Here is a 22,806-nt window from a genome sequence, read left to right on the forward strand (position 1 = left end):
TACTGTCACAAAGCAGCGTTAAAACCCAATACACCCACTGGTGTATGTGGCATATTGGAGTATCCATTGTACAATATATACTGAGCAGCAAAAAAGACTATACCTCTAAGTTCATTTTATCACGTTCGATTTACATCTAAAAATATTTTAAGTTAGCGAAAGATTATATTCGAAAGAAGAACTGTACTGGCGCTTAGCCAACACTCAAAGAATACTTCTACGTGGTTTTATTTTCATTTTTTATAGTTTTCAAAAACTTTTAAAAATTAATAAAAAATATCACATTATCCACATCTGTTGATGGGTGTCTTGGACATCTTATCTTATTTATAAAGATTACTTTAACTGTTGCAGAGATGAGTGATGGTTAAATAGACACAATCTAATATAACAAGAGTTATTTTAATTTTCAATCACGTAAAAAAAACAAAAAAACTCGGTATACTTTCTTTTCCATTCATTGTTTTCTCCATTCTATTATAATAAACGCCGAGGACCCATTCGCGACAACGCAGAAGTGGCGTAGCCATGTCAATCTCTGATTACTAAGATAGCGTCTAACAACTCTCATTAGCTTGATACCACCAACCGATCAATATCACTCAACATGACCTCAGCCTTATTTACATTAAAAGGCACGGCCTCGAACGAGAGCCCCTGCTCAACTTTTGATAAGGGTAATCAGATTTATCAGTCTATTTAAATATACACTTGACATATTATGAGAAACAGTTTTGCGTATCATGTCAAGATATTAATATCCCTATCTAAACTTGAGTAGTATATTTATATACCAGAAGACTGATATTAACATAGCTATTTCCTGGAATCTGTCCCTGGGTATACAGAGGGGGAGAAAGTCCGTATGCTACCAGGCTTTGGCACTTCTGTTGGAGACCCGTGAAGATCCGGGGTAGAATAGATCTTCAGCAACCCATGCTTGCCGTAAAATGCGACTATGCTTGTCGTAAGAGGCGACTAACAGGATCGGGTGGTCCGGCTCACTGACTGCATGTCATCGTGTCCAAATTGCGTGGATCGATGTTCACAATGTCAATCCCTGGTTTGTCTAGTTGAGACTCGATTATTTACAGATCGCTCTCATATAGCTGGAATATTGCTGAGTGCGGTTTTAAACAACAAACAAAGCAGTAAAACTTCTGTTTGAGACGGTATTCAAGGCAGGTCGAGAAAAATCATAATCCTAACCAGAACAGAAATCAACATATCAATACTGCATGTTGTCATTTTTATACTATATATCGCAAATCAATCTCAATAGCATGTCATTAATACGTGATGCATGTGTGGTTATTAAAATGTAATGTTTCTGTATCATATTCAATAAATATGACATAACGTCCCAATATCTCACGGGGTGGTCGTGACGCTCGTCACGCCTAACACCCTGGTTCGATTCGCGACATGGGTACAATGTGTGAAGCCCATTTCTGGTGTCCCCCGCCGTGATATTGCTGGAATAAAAAAGCGGCGTAAAACCATACTCACTCCCAATTATCTCACGAATCAATTCATTGCAAATTGTGTTGCAGCAGTCTTGTCACGTGAGGTAGGGACAGTGTGGTAGTCTCGTGGTTAAAACGTTGGCTCACAAAGAATACCTGGAGTTCATCCCCAAACGGGTTAAAAATGCTAAGTTCATTTCTGCTGTCTCACGCCATGAAACTGATGGGATAGAGTGAGTGTGCCGCTTTTAGCAATATTCCAGCAATATTACTGCGGGGGACACCAGAAATGGGCTTCACACATTGTACCCATGTCGGGAATCGAACCCGGGTCTTCGGCGTGACGAGCGGACGCTTTAACCACTAGACTACCCGACCGCCCCTGAAACTGATGGAATACTGTTTACAGGAGCATAAAATTTTACTCATTAACCTGTGGTTAATTTTGATTGAATATTTTTAAAGGTTTATCATTTACTTATTAAAAGAAACACGTGTTTATTTTCATTTCCATTTTAATAAGGTTTCTTATTCGTGTGATGTTCCATTAGTCAGGTTGTGCATTATGACCTAGATATGTAGAAATGCACGTCTGTAATAACTCGTTCACGCCAGTAAAGAGAGTAAGTGAGTTGTTTTCCGCCACCTGTACCAATATACCAGCAATATTCTGGCGGAGGGCGACAGAAACTGGATTCATGGTGTACATGGAATCGAACCCAGGTCTGAGGCGCCGCGAGCGAACACCGCCCCTTAAAGCCAATAAATATGGCTGAGAATGATTAAATGACGATTGACAGATACACAAATTGTTGAACATAAAAATATAGCAGTAGATGTTGAAGTGGATGAGTATGGTTTTAGGTCGCTTTTAGCAATAAACAAGCAATATCACGGCGGGGGACACCAGAAATGGGCTTCACACATTGTACCCATGTCGGGAATCGAACCCGGGTGTTCGGCGTGACGAGCGAACGCTTTAACCACTATGCTACCCGACCGCCCCTGGTAGATAATGAAAAATGTGACATGAACTGATTATTTTTGTATATTAACGTGACAGTGTTAATGTGATGTGTCAGTATTATGTCTGAATGTTACCGTGATAGTGTTTGCCACCGCGGATATCCAAGACGTACATTATCTATGGAGCGAAGTAATGATCTTTACATCTCAACCCCTCCTAATATAGAAATGGAAAACGCTTGTATTACTTTGCCGAGCCGCTAGTCAATTTCTGCTGACGGACCATTTTCTTATTCATCTGAAGTTTCTTCTTCTGATAGAGCGCGTAGCGAATTATGAAGGAAATTGTTTAACTGAGGCATGAAATCACTACTCGCAATTGAGAACCACAATCTCTCTATGATAATACAACATTTACCGCCTCTCATCAACTAGACGCATAATACTATGTGGTAATGTCTTGTTTCGATAACCCCTACCAATCACAAATTGGCAAACTGGTTGTCAGCCTGGTAAATATGCCTGGAGCAAAATAGGTTCCGTTCAATATATTATGAAATGAGATATATTTGGTTTCTAGGCAACGGAATTGGAATGAAGATTGTTGGTGGTAAGCAGATACCTGGCACCAATCAGATTGGAGCATTTGTGACATCAATATACCCTGGTGGAATAGCGGAGCAGCTGCACGGAGAGCTCGAGATAGGTAGGTCGGGGCTGATCCAAGCATGTAGGTCAAGGTCACATTTTGGAGTGTTCTTGAGGAGAAGCATAAGTGTTCTTGTGCCTGATAGAATCAGTCATCCAATCAAAAATACCATTTTCTTCTGGATATTAGTGATTTGTAAACGTTTATTTCTGAGTAGTTAATGAATGTCATGCAAAGCCTTTGATTTGAGAACATGTGTGTGTTCCGGGGAAAATGTAGGTCCCCAGCAACATATATTGTATGCCTTAATAGTTTCAAAAGAGGCGACTGAATGGATCGGTTGGCTAGGCTCCATGACTTGGTTGATGCATGTCATCGTATCCCAATTGCGAGGATGAGTATCGTGATGTTAATCACTGGATTGTCTGGTCTGGACTCCATTATTTACAGACCGCCGTCATATGACTGGAATAGTGACGAGTGTTGTGTTTATTTTCGATATCATAAATTGAAATTATTTATATTTATACACACATCATCTGCATATCTTAATGAAACAAACAATCGATGAATATCACTTAAAAATATAGTCACAAAGGTTCAGTAGTCTTAGACTCTAACAGATATACACCTTGGTGAGGGTTTTTCATTCTCGAAAGGCCAAATCACAAATGAAACAATTTCCACGTTCCAAACATTAGTCTGCAGCAAACACAGAGAACACTTTCATTGTCAAACATTTAAATTGGTAATATCACCGCTGTGATCATATGCTAACTCTGTGTTCAGTTCCTGTGGGGATTCCGGTTTAGAATAGATCTTCAGCAACCTATGCTTGTCGGGAAGAGGCGACCAACGCGATCCGGTATCCCAATTGCGTAGATCGATGTTCACTATGTAAATGTGGATTGTCTGGTTCAGGTTAGATTATTAACAGACCGCCGTCATATAGCTGGAATACTGCTGAGCGTGGCGTGTACAACAAACAAACAAAATATCTAATTTTAGTAACTATGTATATGAATCAAGCATTGAATACACTTAATACACATTGACAGTGACTTAGCTTTGCACAGGGCACTCATTAAAAACCCGAGACTAAAAAATCAAAATGACTACCTGGGAAGGGACATAGTTTCTATTTAACTCATCCAGCTTCACTTATGACTGAAACATATCAGTTTTAAACTGCTGGGCAAAAGAATGGACACACCCGTGACTGATGGTTAACAAACAAGAAATTGTTATTCGATGGTGATGTAATAAGCAGAGTATTTTCCACAGTTTGGGTTGGTTCACAGACATCGGACATGTTCGTAACGTTTGATAACGTTTGTAATTTTGGGTCACATTTTCAAGTGTTTACTTACTTTTGCCGGCTGTTTACAATGCGAAAATTTGATATGATATGCTGATGGCGCTGGTTCTTGTTGCAAACAGGGGACCAGGTGCTGGAGTGGAACGGTATCTCCCTGTCGGGTCGGACATATGAAGACGTGCAGCAGATCATCACCCAGCCTAATGGAGAGATCGAGATGGTCGTCAGACCGTAAGTATTAAAAACATACTTGAAGAATAATGCTGGAGCTACGAGTAATATGGACACTGTGTACTATAGCTTAGGTAACGTGGACACCGTGTGATACAGCTGTAACGTGGACACCGTCTGATAAAGCTGTAAGGCGGACACCATGTAATACACCTAAGGGTAAGGTGGACACCGTGTGATACAGCTGTAACGTGGACACCGTGTGATAAAGCTGTAAGGTGGACACCGTGTTATACACCTGTAACGTGGACACCGTGTGATAAAGCTGTAATGTGGACACCGTGTGATAAAGCTGTAAGGTGCACACCGTGTTATACACCTGTGATGTGGACACCGTGTGAAAAAGCTGTAAGGTGCACACCGTGTGGTAAAGCTGTAAGGTGGACACCGTGTTAAAAACCTGTAATGTGGACACCATGTGATAAAGCTGTAAGGTGGACACCGTGTTATACACCCGTAACGTGGACACCATGTGATAAAGCTGTAAGGTGGACACCGTGTTATACACCTGTAACGTGGACACCATGTAATAAAGCTGTTAGGTGGAAACCGTGTTATACACCTATAATGTGGACACCGTGTGATAAAGCTGGAAGGTGGACACCGTGTTATACACCCGTAACGTGGATACCATGTGAACAGCTAAATGTAAGATGGACACCATGTAATACAGCTAAATGTAAGATGGACACCATGTAATACAGCTAAGGGTAAGATGGACACCATGTAATACAGCTAAGGGTGAGGTGGACACCATGTAATACTGCTAAATGTAAGATGGACACCATGTAATACAGCTAAGGGTGAGGTGGACACCATGTAATACAGCTAAGGGTAAGATGGACACCATGTAATACAGCTAAGTGTAAGGTGGACACCATTTAATACAGCTAAGGGTAAGGTGGACACCATTTAATACAGCTAAGAGTAAGGTGGACACAAAGTAATACAGCTAATTGTAAGATGGACACCATGTAATACAGCTAAATGTAAGATGGACACCATGTAATACAGCTGAGGGTAAGGTGGACACAATGTAATACAGCTAAGGGTGAGGTGGACACCATGTAATACTGCTAAATGTAAGATGGACACCATGTAATACAGCTAAGGGTAAGGTGGACACAAAGTAATACAGCTAATTGTAAGATGGACACCATGTAATACAGCTAAATGTAAGATGGACACCATGTAATACAGCTGAGGGTAGGTGGACACCATGTAGTACAGCTAAATGTAAGATGGACACCATGTAATACAGCTGAGGGTAGGTGGACACCATGTAATACAGCTGAGGGTAAGGTGGACAACATGTGAAACAGCTAAGGGCAAGATGGACACCATGTAGAACAGCTAAATGTAATATGGACACCATGTAGTACAGCTAAATGTACGATGGACACCATGTAATACAGCTAAGGGTAAGGTGGACACAATGTAATACAGCTGAGGGTAAGATGGAAACCATGTAGAACAGCTAAATGTAAGATGGACACCTTGTAAAATACAGCTAAATGTAAGATGGACACCATGTAATACAGCTAAGGGCGAGGTGGGCACCATGTAATACAGCTAAGGGCAAGATGGACACCATGTAATACAGCTAAATGTAAGATGGACACCATGTAATACAGCTAAGGGTGAGGTGGGCACCATGTAATACAGCTAAGGGCAAGGTGGACACCATGTAATACAGCTAAATGTAAGATGGACACCATGTAATTCAGCTAAGGGTGAGGTGGACACCATGTAATACAGCTAAATGTAAGATGGACACCATGTAGAACAGCTAAATGTAGGATGGACACCATGTAATACAGCTAAATGTAAGATGAACACCATGTAATTCAGCTAGGGGTAAGATGACCACCATGTAATACAGCTAAGGGCGAGGTGGACACCATGTAATACAGCTAAGGGCAAGATGGACACCATGTAATACAGCTAAGGGTGAGGTGGACACCATGTTATTCAGCTAGGGGTAAGATGAACACCATGTAATACAGTTAAGGGTGAGGTGGACACCATGTTATAAAGCTAAGGGCAAGATGGACACCATGTAATACAGTTAAGGGTAAGATGAACACCATGTAATACAGCTAAATGTAAGATGGACACCATGTAATACAGCTAAGGGTGAAGTGGACACCATGTAATACAGCTAAGGGTAAGGTGAACACCATGTGATACAGCTAAGGGTAAGATGGACACCATGTAATACCACTCAGGGTAAGGTGAACACCATGTGATACAGCTAAATGTAAGATGGACACCATGTAATACAGCTAAGGGTGAGGTGGACACCATGTAATACCACTCAGGGTAAGGTGAACACCATGTGATACAGGTAAATGAAAGATGGATACTCTGTGATACAGCTAAGGTATTCTGTTCACTCTTCAGACTGTCCAAGCACCGAGGCAGACGGGCAGTTCCGGACCACTGCATGGAGGCCGGAAGTTGTCACTCCTCTTACGACAATCTGGACAGCGAGGAGGAACAAGGTCCGTACTTCCGTCTTCATCTGATAGCATGAGTGGCTAAACAAATTACTTAGTTTTGACTTCCTTCGGAAATCTGCACAAAATATAAATATAATTTGGTTCCACACTTGTTATGTATGTATATAGATCTATACTCGTTTTAATATATTTAATTATCGCATGGAAATATGTCATTATTCTTAGGCTGACCTGTATCTACCCTTCATGATACAGCACAGGCCGTAACTACATATGAAAAACTGTTGTATTCATATCATTCCATCTTACCCACAATGCATAACTTCACCATCACTATTTCCAAGCGTCTGCATTCCCAACATCCCTTTTGACGTCTAGCACGTGCATGCTGCATGACCACATCCTCTTGCATGTACTGTCTTTCTATCTCTATGGAGCACTGCCTACACCAGTTCTCTCCCTTACCCTGCATATGACCACCACACTGGAGAGCAAGGGTATTTGTCAGGTCGATAAGCTCCCCATCTTGAGGAAGGGATTGATCGCATCACCCTGTGTTCCTCATCAAAGTTTCATCTGGATATGTTGCAACTGAATATTGAGCTAACCGTCAAAAATTGAGTAATTCTTTATGATCTCGCTTTTTTATTGGTCGTGATTGGACGGCCAATCAAATGTCAAATGAGTAAAACCAAGACAATACTTCCAAAGCCAAGACACAACGTTCCCTTTGTTAGTGACATACGATATGAATTACGTTTTTTTCTTAGGCCACAAAAAACGTTTTGTTGTTACTCATCTCTTTTGTTTTTTAGAAATGGAGAGGTACCCCAAAATTCAGAATTGAACTGAAATATATAAAACAAAGTAGATATTACGTTGTTTTTTTCTGGCTTTCAATACAAAAATGATGCATTTCATTCAAAGTATGACAAGCAAAATGACAATATCAAAAAGTGAACTGCATGCAAACAGAATTTACCATAAGGATTTCTCATGTATTGAAGAGTCAGACTGGTGTTTTGGGTCTTCGTGATGAAACACAAGGAAAACACACGTAGCCATGTTTTAATATGGTGACATAATGAGCTTATTATGTATAATATGTAGTGCTACCGTCTGAAACCCAGAAACCACCCAAAGCTGCACGGTATTGGCACAGCATAGCACGCATTCTTTCATCGTTAATCAAAATTTTATAAGAATTTATTTGGATAACAAAGTTCCTAAATCTATTATTTACACCAATAGCTCTGTATGGTTATATCTAAAAACATGACAAGGAACCCGAAGATGGAACTATTGGCTATAACAAGCCATTTTATGGGCCCCTGTAAACACGTTGTTATTAATGCGAATAGCTCATCTTGGACAATGATATGTCAAACTGGAGCTGAATATTAAACTCAAGGCTTTATTGAAGGCTTTGATTAAAGCACGTATACATATGACTATTATGCGAATAAGAAATAAGAAAATAATCATGTAAACCGGTGCTGGATATATAACTAAAATATTTTTATTAACAAACCAACTAAGTACAAACCTAGCTCTTGAGTGTGCTTGTATGCGGGCTTGTGGCTGGCGTAGCTAACTTGTGCTGTCTGTTTTGCCAGATTCCCGATACGCATCACGCCACGGAGTCGACCCCCGACAACTGGCGGCCCAGCTGGAGGAGATTCAGGAGACAGGGGGGTCCCCCGAGAACTCCCCCTCCTCTTCCCACCAGGACTTCCTCACCCCAAGCATGTCTTCGCCTTGTAGCACACCACACTCCGATCCCACATCCACCCTCCCTGACAGCAGACAGCGTTCCGCTGCCAATCATTCTGACATGGCGTCTTCTCATGACAGGATTAAAGTGGTTGACGTAGCATCTGACGGCTCCCGGCACCATAGCGACAACGGCCGGACAGCTACACCGTCGGACAGGAGGAGGAGAGGTCGGGACTCCGAGTCGTCGTCGACGGAGAGACGCCGAGTTGTTGAAAGCGACCAGAGCCCGGCGTCCTCAGATCGACACAGACTGGACAGGAGGCGAGAACAGAGTTCCAGTTCTCGATCCAGACACAGGTCAGCAAAAGATCCACCGGTTCCTGTTCCTCGGGACAGACACAGGAACAAAGATGGCGTCGACAGGTCCCCATCTTCAGATCGGCTCAAGGTTTCCCGTGGGTCCGACCCTAATCTCAATCGCTCAAACGGACAGCATTTATCAGACGAGAGCAGTCGGTCTTCCACCCCTTCCTCCAGACGCAGATCCAGAGAGAATGAGTCAACCAGAACCAGTAACCTACGGGGGGATTCATCCGAATCGGAACGTAGATCCTCGTCGGAAATGTTGAAGCTTGAACCAATAAGTGCCCCACCTTCCCGTTCCCCCTCCAAACGCCGTCTGGCGAGCAAGGGAGACAACTCAACTTCACCTGACAGACGTCAGTCCAGTCTGCCTGAGACTTCCGCCCCGACCACCTCCTCCGACCGACATAGAAGCAATAGTCACCCAGAGAACCACTCAGCCCACTCCCACAAAGGACGCAAACACTCCGGCGGACACCGTGACAAGGAAAAGGAAAAGGAAAAAGAAAAAGAAAAAGACGTAAGTTTTTAGCTTGAGTTGTTGTTTACGAGCAGAAAATAGTCCAAGGCTTCGCTGCGCAAATCGATGGGAGCGCTACGACTGTCGTAAGTCTATGTTAAAGTGTGGGAGTTACGATCGTCTTATCTCAACAATCGCAAATTATTTTTTTCCAAGTTTGGTCCATTCTCCAGAAAACAATTCTTAAGATAAAATATACCCTTGTTGCATTGAGGATGAAATCATCTCCTGAATAAAGCATGTAATTAAAGAACGAACCAGCTCCACCATAACCCCAAAACATCCTTATGGATGAGTGAATCTTGGACTTCACAGAACAGTGTCTCTAAAAAGGTATTGTCCAAAAAAATAACTTGAAAAAATTATTATTGATAACACACACACACACACACACACACACACACACACAGAATATCAAATGGTCGGTTCCTAATTATATCATGATCGTGATGCAAGCGATCTCACCATGTAATATATATGTTGTGTAATATTTGTTGTTAACAGGCAGTCGTTTATGTTTGCTGGAGGTCTGGACGATAAACCTGTAATTGTTAACAGTGGTTGTTTGGGGTTTTATGATTGAATTGTGTAATTGTTAATTCCACTCTTTCAGGAGTCCTCGCCATCAAACAATGGAGTAGGGGACATTCAGGTAAACGCCAGATATACTTAATGAGAACTTTGTGTATATGTCAATCTGCATGCAACCTAGGCTTGTCGTATGAGGCGACTAATGGGATCGGGTGGTTTGACTCGCTGACTTGATTGATGGATGTCAGTGTATCCCAATTGCATGGATCGATGTTCATGGTGTAAATCACTGGATTGTCTGGTCCAGACTCGATTATATACAGACCGCCTGAACTATTGCTGAGTGCAGCGTTAAACAACAAACAAACAATCTGCATTCTGGGATTTGAAAGCATTGAAACAAATATTTCTAATACATTCTGATGAGTAGTTAACCTTTTTACTATAGAACATATTTGTCCACGGTGAAATGAGCGTGTTTAATGTATAATAACTTTTAAGTGACATTTTGTGTAACGTGTCTGAAAAATACATCACAATTTCACAAGTACTAAGTGTGAATTTAATTTTCATGTTTTTAGATTCAAGTTGTTTTGAAATGTAATTAAGGCGGGGTTTTTTCTCTCCTAGCTACAAATAAGTCAAGATGACTTCGACAACACGCTCAACGTACACGTGATCCAGTCCCGCAATCTCAGACCACGTGACATCAACGGCCTATCAGATCCATTCGTCAAAGTCTACCTTCTTCCTGGTCGCGGGTAAGGTCTCCGGTTCAGTTTTCTCATCATGGCCTTGGCTGAGGCTTCAGTTGTGTGGCATTCCCAAAAATCAATAATATTTTGTGCTTGTCCCGTGATGGCAATGTGTAATATCATTCGCGTAGCACATTTGTAGAAGCAATACCAACGCAGATAACATTACTGTCCATTTATTGTCATCAAAATGGGATGAGATATCAACGTCAAGTATCCTCTCTTTAAGGATATATGTTAAGGAAATTATCGATTTTGAAGCATTCTATGACCACGTTTATGTACATCACAATTATTTAAGGATATACGTTTTAATCATCATTCATCTTCCTGGCCATATTTGCCACGGGACTCATTACTCAAACGAAATAAGGCTTCCTCAATACCCACGTGTTCTTGTTCGTCATGTGTCCAGTAAAGAATGCTTCCTCCAGGGTGCCATTTAGCTATTTATATTAAAGTTAATGTATTTATCATTCTTTTCAATCTCATGGGTACAAGGATTTACGAGCGACTTTTGGGGGGAAATGTAACTGTTGCAATAGGATTTACGAGCGACTTTGAGGGGGAAATGTAACTGTTGCAATAGTATCAGAAGGGAAAGCACAACACATATCGCAATACTGGAGCATCAGACGTATCAGTACAAGAGCAACAACACTCAGTAGTGGAAGCATAAACCGTCTTAGTAGTGGAAGCAAAATATATCTCAGGAGTGGAAGCATAACACGTCTTAGTAGTGGTAGCATAATATATCTCAGTTGTGGAAGCATAACGCGCAGTAGTAGTGGAAGCATAATATATCTCAGTAGTGGAAGCATAACACGTCTCAGTGGTGGAAGCATAATATATCTCAGTAGTGGAAGCATAACACGTCTTAGTAGAGGAAGCATAACGTGCAGCAGTAGTGGGAGCATAACACGTCTCATTAGAAGAACCATAACATGTCTCTGTAGAGGAACCGTAACAAGTCTAAGTAGTGGAAGCATAACACGTCTCAGTTGTGGAAGCATAATATGTCTCAGTAGAGGAAGCAGAGTGCGTCTCAGTAGTTGGAAGCATAATGCGTGTCGGTTGGGGAAGCATAACATGCAAAAGTAAAATGCAAATCTCAGTAAAGAAAGCATTAAGTATGATTGAAGGAAGCATACGTTTTCTCTCCCGCCGCTGCCACATTACTTCTTGTCCTGGCATTATCGGTGCTGAGACCTAAGGCTTTTGACAACGAAGCGAAACAACTAAAAACGTTGCCCTGCAGTCCGCGGTATAACGGGACGGTCACCTGGTACATCGCACTTCGGCAGTTGAAGCACCTGTTTCATGTTCCAGCCAAGAGAACAAGCGTCGTACCCGTCACATCTCGCGGACGTTGAACCCGGAGTGGCACCAGACGTTGATGTTCCAGAACGTGGCCCGGGGGGAGCTGCTGAACAAAGTGCTTGAGATCACGCTGTGGGACTACGACAGGTTCAAGACCAATGACTTCCTTGGGGAACTCATCCTGGAGCTGTCAGGTCAGTGTAGTTTCACGGTGTGGGTAGTTAGTGTAACAGAATGTCAATGTGTGGTTGGCTGTTTGATGAAGAAAAGAGGCACTGTTCAATAGCGAGATATGAGTTCAAATACGTCTGAGGCTTTTCATTTCACATGTGTTAGTGAGTGAGTGAATTGAGTTCAACGCCGCTATGAAAATTATTCCAGTTATTGTCAACTTAATGTGGGAGGAAAGCCTGAATGGATGCCGGTCTCAAACGTCTTCCGCTTTGGTGAAGCCCACGAGCAAGGGTATGCTGCTGACAAACATAGAAACACACTCGGGTCGAATCAGGATTCGAACCCACAACCATAGCTTTCTGGTGTTCCAAAGGGACGCTACACTGCAAAGCGAATTGTATGTTAGACCACAATGTTCCCAACGTATAATTAGTGGAGAAGATGGCCATGTCCTCTGCAGCTTGACGAAGTTTGGTTTGTTTGTTGTTTAACGCCGCACTCAGCAATATTCCAGCTATATGACGGCGGTCTATAAATAATCAAGTCTAGACCAGACAATCCAGTGATGGACATCATGAGCATCGATCTACGCAATTGGGGTACGATGACTTGCATGAAACAAGTCAGCGAGCCTAGTCACCCGATCCCGTTAGTCGCCTTTTTCGACAAGCATGGGTTGCTGAAGACCTATTCCACCCTGGTATTTTAAGGTCAGGGTCTTGTACTGAAATCTGAGCTGCTGCTGGGAGCCAGTGCAGATCGATAAGCACAGATGTTATATGCGCTGGCTTTTTGGTTTTTGACACAATCCTTGCAGCAGCGTTATAAATACGTGGTAGTCTGCTTAACTGCTTAACTGCTTAACTGTTACAATGTAAACTATTGCAGTAGTCGAGTCTTGTGAGCACAAGGCTTCTGACAAGCACAAGTGTTGCATCAACTGAAAGTAGGTGTCTGATTGCTAAGTTCTTTCTAAAACTGAAATGGTATGTTCAGAGTGAGTGTATTCGTCCAAGTACATACTAACCTGCTGTCCCTTGGTCCACAGAGGAGGGTTTCCTTGACAACAAACCACACTGGTACCCTCTAAGAGATCACGTGGCTTGTGCCAGTTTTGAGCTGCCCAAATCGAGTGTCCCTCCTCCCTACCATTCCATTGATGCCATAGAACCACAGGAGCCGCCACAAGAACTGTCAAAACCCAGTAAGAGAAGCAACGGACGCTCAAAGGTAAGACCATTTCTGTTGTTTGTTTGTTTGTTTGCTTGTTTGTTGTTGAACGCCGCTCCCAGCAGTATTCCAGCTATATGACAGCGGTCTGTCAGTAATCAAGTCTCGGTCAGACAATCCAATGATTGATGTCATGAGCATCGATCCACACATTTAGGATACGAACCTCACCGAGCATGACCCACCGATCCATTTAGTCGCCACTTACGACCAGCATAGGTTGCTAGGGACTTACATTCTTACCCAGAATTCCCACGGGTGACTCTTTCTATAACGTAAACGACTTGATTGTGACATGGGGCCACACTTATGATTTGTGGATTTATAGCAAAAATTCGGTTCGTTTCATTAAAGCGAAACCAGGTCACATCTGAAAATAGTTACTAAATAACCTTGACCAGTAAAGAATATGTTCCAAACTCACGTCTCATTAACAAATAACTGTCCAGACTTGACGAGTTTCCAATGTATTTAATGAAAATACTTCTTCAGAAATATACCTTCTTAGTTGGGGCTTGGTTCTGACAAAGTATACAAAGTAACTGTATATGTAAGATCAATGCTAGAGAATAACCAGTCTCGATTTTCCAACGAAACAGATTCCATTGGATGAAAAGGGGTACATGACGGAGAATTTATAAAGAGGTCACTGAAACTTAGTGATGCCACCAGGTGTTCGCGAAAAGCCGAATCACGGCCTGTCCTTCTGATAGACATATTTATTGTTGTTGTAGAAACACGGATCCGGGGATCACCATGGATCCGACTCGCAGATGGGACCCAGGAGGAGATCCCTGGGGACACTTAATGATGACCCACAAGAAAGTCAAGGTGAGAGATCATAGTTCAGCGTGTGATAGAATGACTTGTTAGTAAAAGAATTAAATCTAGAAGCCAAGTCGGCAATATTTCAGCCATACTGTGAGCGGAACTAATTAGATATTTGTACTTCATAAAACCCTTTTACTCAAAGGACCCGTGAAGATCCGGGGTAGAATCGGTCTTCAGAAACCCATGCTTGCCGTAAAAGGCTACTCTGCTTGTCGTGAGAGGCGACTAACGGGTTCGGGTGGTCAGGCTGGCTGACATGTTCATGATGTCAGTCACTGGATTGTTTGGCCCAGACGCGATTATTTACAGACCGCCGTCATATAGCTGGAATATTGTTAAACAACAAACAAACTTAGGTCAAAGGTTTATATCAATTAATGAAATGTTATCATTTTCTATTTATATCCAAACATGTTGATGTTATTACTCCAGTTCATGTCCGTGAAAAAAACCTTTTATTATAATAATAATAATAATAACAATAATAATATGGCTATGTGGATCAAGCAAAAAGACATTCTTCTGCGCACGCAAATTCGGAATGACCTCTTGTGATTCCATTTAATAGTACCATACAATTGTCATCACCAGTGAACCATATTGAAATATTAAGGATTTGACATTATAAAGAATAAAGTCCAAATTATCTAACATATGCCTTGTCCACAGCGCCGTCACCAAGACATCATCGCAAGGCTGCTTCCGCTACGTCATCTCCGGTTCCTAAACGACGGTCACGTGACTCGAAATCTCCGAACAACCGCTCAAATGGTAAACGTAAGAAACGATTTATTTATTGCATCTATATACGCATGCGCCAAGAGGAACATGTTGTAATTTGGAGGTATTATCATGTCGGTCTTACTTTGGTATGAGTGAGTGAGTGAGTGAGTGAGCGAGTGTTTATTGTTTATCGCCGAATTAGTCATTTTCGTCATATTCGTCTGAGCATTATATTCAAATTTCTGAAACACATCTTAACGAATGTAGTTATGGATAAATATGTATGTTTGTGTGGTTGAGTCATCGTTGAGGATTTGTCGGACGCTTCGAGCAAATGCCGATTGTCTTTCCAAACGGGGAGTCCTAAATCAAGTCTTTTGACTAAATTATGTTTATGTATTTTCAGGTGTTCCACATAGGTGGTAAGTTTGCCTCAATCATTTTCATATCATCAACAAATAGTTATCCAAACAATCAGTGTAGGTAAGAATCACATGACAAGTAAACCAGATTTTGGCATGTTATTTTTAGCGTCTTACAAAAACACGTATTATCGTTTGATAACACTACGGAGTCTGTGACACAAGGTATGTTTCCATTTAAATGGTTTTTTCCCTGAACTGCGATATTCTCGGGTTTCAAGTTGTTCAAACGGTTCTTCAGTGGATATATCAAGTGGAGGCTTAATGATCAGTTTTATTACAAAGATGCTTCCAAGTTTTACACATTTAATCAATTACAATGCCTAGACCTGGACGAGAATTTGTCGACATACTTGAAAACCTTGGATGACTAGGGGATCGGGTGATGAGACTCACTGACTTGGTTGATGCATATCATCGTATCCCAACTGCATAGTTCGATGCTCATGATGTCAATCATTGGATTGTCTGGTCTCGAGTATTCACAGACTGTCATCATGTAGCTGAAACAATGCTGTGTCCGGCGTTAAACAACAATCAAACAAGGTCGGCCCACACTGAAACAGCGGTACGCGTCAGCAAGAACAAATAGCGACACTACAGTAGGGATATCACAGCATTTCAATGTTTTCAGTGTTACCGCAGATCCACCGCATAAACCATTTGTAAACTAAACTATACTTTTCTTTACTTATCACGTGTGCGCTTTGATTTGGAACAAACAGTAACACTTTCTAAATGGACATTCGGGTCACACGGGTTTTTTTCAATATGGCTTCCATTCAGTGCTGGCAAAAGATAACCATTGGGATCGAGACGATACGAGACGAGTAATGGAAACATATTTTGTGTTATTGGAATCTGAAGTGTTGCAATACACATATATCTTGACATTGAAGTTTGCCACCTCTCACCTCCACGCAATGCCACCATAAGCTGGCTTCGTAAGGGACCAGTCATTTATCATAGTGGGGAGGGGGATTTTTTTCAATGAACGATTCTGTTAAATGACCGGTCCCTTCGTCTTTTTATCCTCTTCCGGTAAGTTATCTACAACGTGTCTTGTCAATTGATTTATGGTATCTTAATTGAAATGTCCAATATGCAGATGAGGTAGATTTCTGCAATGCCCACATCATTCATTGCTCATCATATAACTCAATCGACAGGATCGATTAAGAAATTTGAATTTGGACTTATACGTTTGAAAGAATAATCGCACAATGGTATTTTCTGAAATAATTTCCTTTTTAAATAAATTTGTATTTAATACAGTCTTCGCACGTGTTGCAGTGAGGAATCAACAAGTCCTGTTTACGTGGAAATTGAAAGTATACCCGCTAAGATTGACTAAATAAATACTTGTGAAACTTGAGTTGTTGGTAAGAAGGCATTCCTAAGCATGGCTTTGCTTTGTGGGGAATGACTCCTAGATCTAGACCTACTGTTTCTGTGTCCGCTTCACACTGACATATGCACACATATAACGTGCCCTTGTTATTTGTGTATAAACAGTTATTTGTTTCTCATATGTGTATACCTCTGAAGTATGAGTGTATTGTCAAATGTATCTCTGTTCTCATTAAAACAATATCATAAAAAAACGAAACAGGTCGCATGTCAATTGTAAATGTTAAGATTGACTGTAATATGTACACCACAGCCCACGGCAGAAGGTGAAGTGTAACATTAACGAGCTATTAAACTCATAGATGGTGTACACAACCTGACCGTAATTTCATACCACACATAGTTAATTATAGGCTTCTTTTCATGCTTTTTTTTAAATAATTATTTGGCCAACGGATTGTTTGTAAACAGAAGCGTAAGTTTTTTAAGGAAGCTTTAAAAACATTAAGGAAAGAATGTATTCTACTGCTTTGATGGTTTGCCATTACCTTTATCAGGTAACAGTCGGTAAGAAGCTAAAAAGGAAAACTAATATTTCTATTCAACAACAAAATTTAATTTGGGTTGCGCGGGTCCATAAACCAATCATTCAAAATATACTGCCTGGCAAAAGAAAGTATACACTTTAAATTTGGACTTGACCACGAGTTACAAACGTTATCAAAACGTTACTAGGCTGAAAAAAGTCGCTGCAACATTGCAGACCTTAGGTAAAAAAAACATTACAATAATAACCTTTTCACATACATCACAAACGATTGGATCGATGCTCATGGTGTCAATCACTGGATTGTCTGGTCCAGACTCAATTATTTACAGACCGCCGTCATGTAGTTGGAATATTGCTGAGTGCGGCGTTAAACAACAAATAAACAAACAAACAAACAACATCACAAGCGAAAAACATTTCATGTTTCTTTCATTTTTAGCCACCATTAAATTTTTGGTGTGTACATTTTGCCCGGCAGTTTGATATAAGACGCCATAAGGCCAAGATTAGAATCGAGGCGAACTTGCGTGCTGCAAAAGTGCTTCTCAAAAGGGAGAAGTTTGAAATTGATTACAATGTCTTTTCTCTGGATCTTCACATGCATACCTGCATACTTTTTTTTCTTTTCTTTTTTTTTTGGATACCTGTATACTGTTTCTTTATATAACGTGTTTCAATCTTATCAAAAGATACGCTCATGGTCCTCTCCACACATCCCTGGCTAAAATCTTCTGCGAAATAGTACGATGTGCAGCCAATTATATGAAAAGAATTACTTTGCTGTTCAATTTAAATTTAATAATACAAAATATACTATGGTATAGATTTCGGCTTGGCAGAGAATGGTAAAATTAAACATCGGTTCTGCGAAACTTAATGTCCCAGTTAGCGCCGTTTGTGTACAGCAATGTATTATTGAAATGATTTGTTAAGAGAGCTCCCAGAATCTTCACCAGTCTCTGACAAACCTTTTGGTTTCTAGGAAACATAGTTTTTTGGAGAGACTGATTACCGCCAGTTTGTGCGTGATTGCGGACTCTCCGGCATTGACTCGGCGTCTTGATGAACAACGCGTCCATTATTAAGACATGCGGCTGTATTAAACTGCTTAACTCGCTCTCTGCTCACAATTACTGAAACCAAAATCCTAAATAATGTAAAGAAATGCTGTTTCCTTTCAAAGTGCAATAATCAATTTGATGGACTGTTTATTCACTTGTCATAATTACACACGATCGATAGGGAGAAGGCACCAATTCCCCGACAGAAATAATTCATGTTCTAAAGTAGACCCTCGTTAACTCGAAGTAGGTGCCATCGAAAAGACATCGAGTTATCCATAGTGTAGACTTGTAGATAAAATTGTAGGTTCGATTCCTAGATTAACCCTTATTATGTCTCTAGGTTTCAGTACTGGGTTTCAGTAATGTGGTAAACGTCTAAGACCTGCATCACTTAGAGCGTTCGCTGAAATACTATTAAAAGCTGAAATACTAAATTTATTAAAAGCCGCCGACCTCACTCACTATTATCTACCAAGACCGTGCTATATCGTTATATATTCTTGAAGAGTTTGTCGAGTTCGAGTTAACGGCTGTAACGATCCACTGCATTGCTCTAGCGTCGAGATACTTCATGTTGCGATGTTAGCATCAAAAGTTATCATATCGAGACGACTACACTAGGGACCATTACTGTTTTGGGGGATATTTTTTATGAAATGGTGTGCTCAGTCTTCACTACGAAAAAATATCCCCAAAATATCCGTGATCCCTAACGCTTTTGTTCAGTAGATATGTTAAGTATAGGCTTTATACTGTGAAAGTTAATTGTTAAATGCTCGTTCCTATTAAAATCCATAAAGAACATTGTGGCCCCTGAAAACAAGAATAAAAAGCGACAAAACCCTTTTCATGATCATAAGAAATATCTGCTAAAAGCAGTGTCTATAGTACGATTGCGCAAAATGCAAAATGCCAAATTAACCAAAGCAAGACAATACGACCACGCCATGTCGTGTTGTAAAACGTTTTTGTTTTGTCCTTTCCAGGATTCCATACATATGTCGTGTTTTATGAGAAATACTATGTATCGCACCGCGACTTTACATTCTAGATGCGCATTGTGATAAGCTATATTCACTACATCGACCCTGTACCAAGTACCGTTAGGTTAGGCCACGTCAAATTCAATATTTGTTCCTCATATACGATATCTACGGTATCTGTTCAAGTATACAAACGATGGAGTGAGTGAGTGAGTTGGGTTTAACGCCGCTTTGAACAATATTCCAGTTATATCGCGGCGTGTCAGCTTGATGTGGGAGGAAAGCCCGAAGTGATGCAGGTCTCAGACGTTTACCACTTCGGTGAAACCCACGAGCCCGGGTATGGTGCTGACAAACCTAGAAACAATTGGGGCGAACCGGGATTCGAACCCACAATCATAGGTTTCTGGCGTGTCCAGGGGACGCAACTCTGCACAGCGAATCGCGGCGCCTTAGACGACTGGGCCACCCGTGCCCCCACAAACGATGGATGGTATACAGTGACAAATACTGAATTTGTCGTGGTCTTATAGCATGTATTAGTCCTCTACCTCGGCATGTTCACATGTATATACTCTCATCCTTGCATCGTGTGTATCCTTCACGCTATCAACATTCACATCAATATAGCATGTCAAATGTGTCGTAGATGAGGTGGGCTAGGACAGTTTGAAAGAGGGGGGGTCTTACCGTAGAGCATTCCACACCACTCGCCTCCTTCCGTAACCACTCGGCTCGTCAACCGGAATGACACGAGAGAGCACGAATGAGAATGAGATTTGTTATATTCATTGTAAATAATACCATAGTAAACAAAAGTTATATGTCAATAAAAAAAATATTTTTTTTACAAATTTGCTCACTATAGACGTTCAATTACTGCTTATAAAAATATGTGGCCGTGGAAGAATAACATGTGTATTAAATTTTACCCTGTAAATAAAAATCAGTATCGCAAGAATTATATGATAATTTATTCCATTATTGTATAATTTATTAAAAGACAGTAGCTTGTAAGGAAACATCATTGATTAACATTTGTTGTTTTTAAAATAGGCAAACAATGCATAATCTCTCCTCAATGCTTCACATGTTTGTATACGCTCCCTCCATCACCCGTGAACACACACGACCGTAAATACATGGGGTGTAATAGTGACGCGGGTCTATTTCAAGACGAGGCTGAGTCTAACTCACGGAAGTCAAATAAACCCTACTCCGTGCATGATCTCTGTGCGAACCCTACCGTTACCTGATATTGAAGGAGTGTGTAGAGTTGATGACTGCAATGATGGGCACGTGTTGCACGAGAAACAGCCGATGTAATCTGAGCTCTCATTGGTCAGAGCAATCGCTGGTTTCCCCCTGGAACCAGCCCGTGGCTCGTTGGTTAAAAATAGCGACAACACGGCAAGAGTATGTCAATCTCCTTAAAATCAGATCTTAGTTATCGCTATCGCCAAACAAAGATCTGAGGACATCCCAATACGTGTTTTCAAATCATGCAACCTCGAATACGCTGACACGCGGTATTTCCGAACGACAGTTACGGCCCGTACCACTGATTCCGTCAAAATTATCGTCTGTCTCTCGCTTCCGTGGGATGAACATTTGAACGGAGGAGGCGTTGCACAGTACGTGGGAAGCACTGCCATACAATCGCAACCATATATTAGACAATCTTAAATGTTTGTTTGTTCAGTTTTCAAAATTTTAATCGAGAACTGTGTCAACATATTTTTCAAGCATAGTCTGAAATGGAAGTCGCCAGGTTGAAACGAGTGCCGTAAAGCTCGAGAAAGCTGCTTTCTAATTGGCTGATGTCGACTTCTTGTTAGTCGTTTCAGTGGTCGGTCAAAGTTCGCGAAAGTTCGTTCTGACGTGACCTGTAATGGGATGTCCTCAGATCTGTGTTTAGCGGCAGTGAGAACTTAAGTCTGATTTTAATGAGCTTGAGAGGATGTATGCATTCACGTATGACGAGGGAACGTGGTGTATACAAACCCGTGAAGTATTGACGATGGGTGTCAGCATACTCCCTCAAGTTGTCTCTGTCTGATAATCAACCAGACAATGGCGGAAGAAAGCCCACCTCTGCCTGCTTTCATATTTTTACTTTATTTTGCGAAATGTCAAATAATTACTAAGCATGAATAAGTAATTATACAGGAAGTATTTTGAACATGTATTAAGGATATTTCACAAATTCCATATGACATAAATACATTTTCAGCAACCCGTGCTTGTCGTAAGAAGCAGCTAACGGGATCGGCTGGTCAGGCTCACTGACTTGGTTGATGCATGTCATCGTATCCCAATTGCGTAGATCGATGCTCAGGATGTCAATCACTGGATTGTCTGGTCCAGACTCAATTATTTACATATCGCCGTCATACAGCTGGACTGCTGAGTGCGGCGTTAGACAACAAACAAACAAACAAATGTACAGGATAAAATCATGTATTGAACCAACAGACGCTGGACGGCTGTTCTGTGGCCTCTCATATAATGATAATATTTATCAATTTGTTTCGTGATATTGAAACAATATCGATGGTATCGATTATAATTATTCAAATAATGTGTTACAATTGTATATATATATTGTAATGGTAATGATTGCATACGAGTAGAAGGTGTAGAAGCATTGGAAACTGATAAGTATTATTGTGCACGACAGGCAGGAGAATTGGCACACAGTTGTTGATGTTTTTTGTCACCATGTAATGTTATTGCACACTATGAAGTGTCATTATTTTATATTTCAGATATTTACTAGACGTCTAGCAGCAGAGTGAACGGGTAGCATGTTTCTCATGGGTGTATAGGTATGTACAAGTCGGGTACATGTTTCTCAAGGGGGTGTATAGGTAGGTACCAATCGGGAACTTGTGTCTCTTGGTTGTATAGGTAGGTACAAGTCGGGTACATGTTTCTCACGGGGGTGTATAGGTAGGTACAAGTCGGGTACATGTTTCTCACGGGGGTGTATAGGTAGGTAAAAGTCGGGTTCCTGTTTCTCATGGGGGTGTATAGGAAGGTACAAGTCGGGTACATGTTTCTCATGGGTGTATAGGTAGGTACAAGTCGGGTACATGTTTCTCATGGGTGTATAGGTAGGTACAAGTCGGGTACATGTTTCTCATGGGTGTGTAGGTAGGTACAAGTCGGGTACATGTTTC

The 22,806-nt window shown here is 41.1% G+C and overlaps 1 protein-coding gene across 4 annotated transcripts in view; it reads left to right on the forward strand.

Moving 5' to 3' along the window:
- The window catches only part of LOC139444611 (uncharacterized), a 100,449-nt gene that overhangs the window by 73,825 nt on the left and 3,818 nt on the right, over positions 1–22,806 (forward strand). For 3 of the 4 annotated variants that reach the window (XM_071225517.1, XM_071225519.1, XM_071225520.1), the window contains exons 10-22: positions 3,013–3,138; positions 4,522–4,630; positions 7,034–7,134; positions 8,709–9,691; positions 10,305–10,343; positions 10,853–10,983; positions 12,307–12,491; positions 13,520–13,701; positions 14,436–14,532; positions 15,202–15,309; positions 15,662–15,677; positions 16,953–17,059; positions 22,393–22,452. In XM_071225517.1, the coding sequence (XP_071081618.1) occupies positions 3,013–3,138; positions 4,522–4,630; positions 7,034–7,134; positions 8,709–9,691; positions 10,305–10,343; positions 10,853–10,983; positions 12,307–12,491; positions 13,520–13,701; positions 14,436–14,532; positions 15,202–15,309; positions 15,662–15,677; positions 16,953–17,031 (2,156 nt within the window). In that variant the 3' untranslated portion in view covers positions 17,032–17,059; positions 22,393–22,452. The remainder of the gene's footprint in view (positions 1–3,012; positions 3,139–4,521; positions 4,631–7,033; positions 7,135–8,708; positions 9,692–10,304; positions 10,344–10,852; positions 10,984–12,306; positions 12,492–13,519; positions 13,702–14,435; positions 14,533–15,201; positions 15,310–15,661; positions 15,678–16,952; positions 17,060–22,392; positions 22,453–22,806) is intronic. The other variant, XM_071225518.1, reaches the window with a different exon arrangement.

Source organism: Haliotis cracherodii, unplaced genomic scaffold (genome assembly GCF_022045235.1).
Source record: "Haliotis cracherodii isolate W230 unplaced genomic scaffold, xgHalCrac1.p SCAF_6, whole genome shotgun sequence".
Classification (NCBI taxonomy): Eukaryota; Metazoa; Mollusca; class Gastropoda; order Lepetellida; family Haliotidae; genus Haliotis; species Haliotis cracherodii.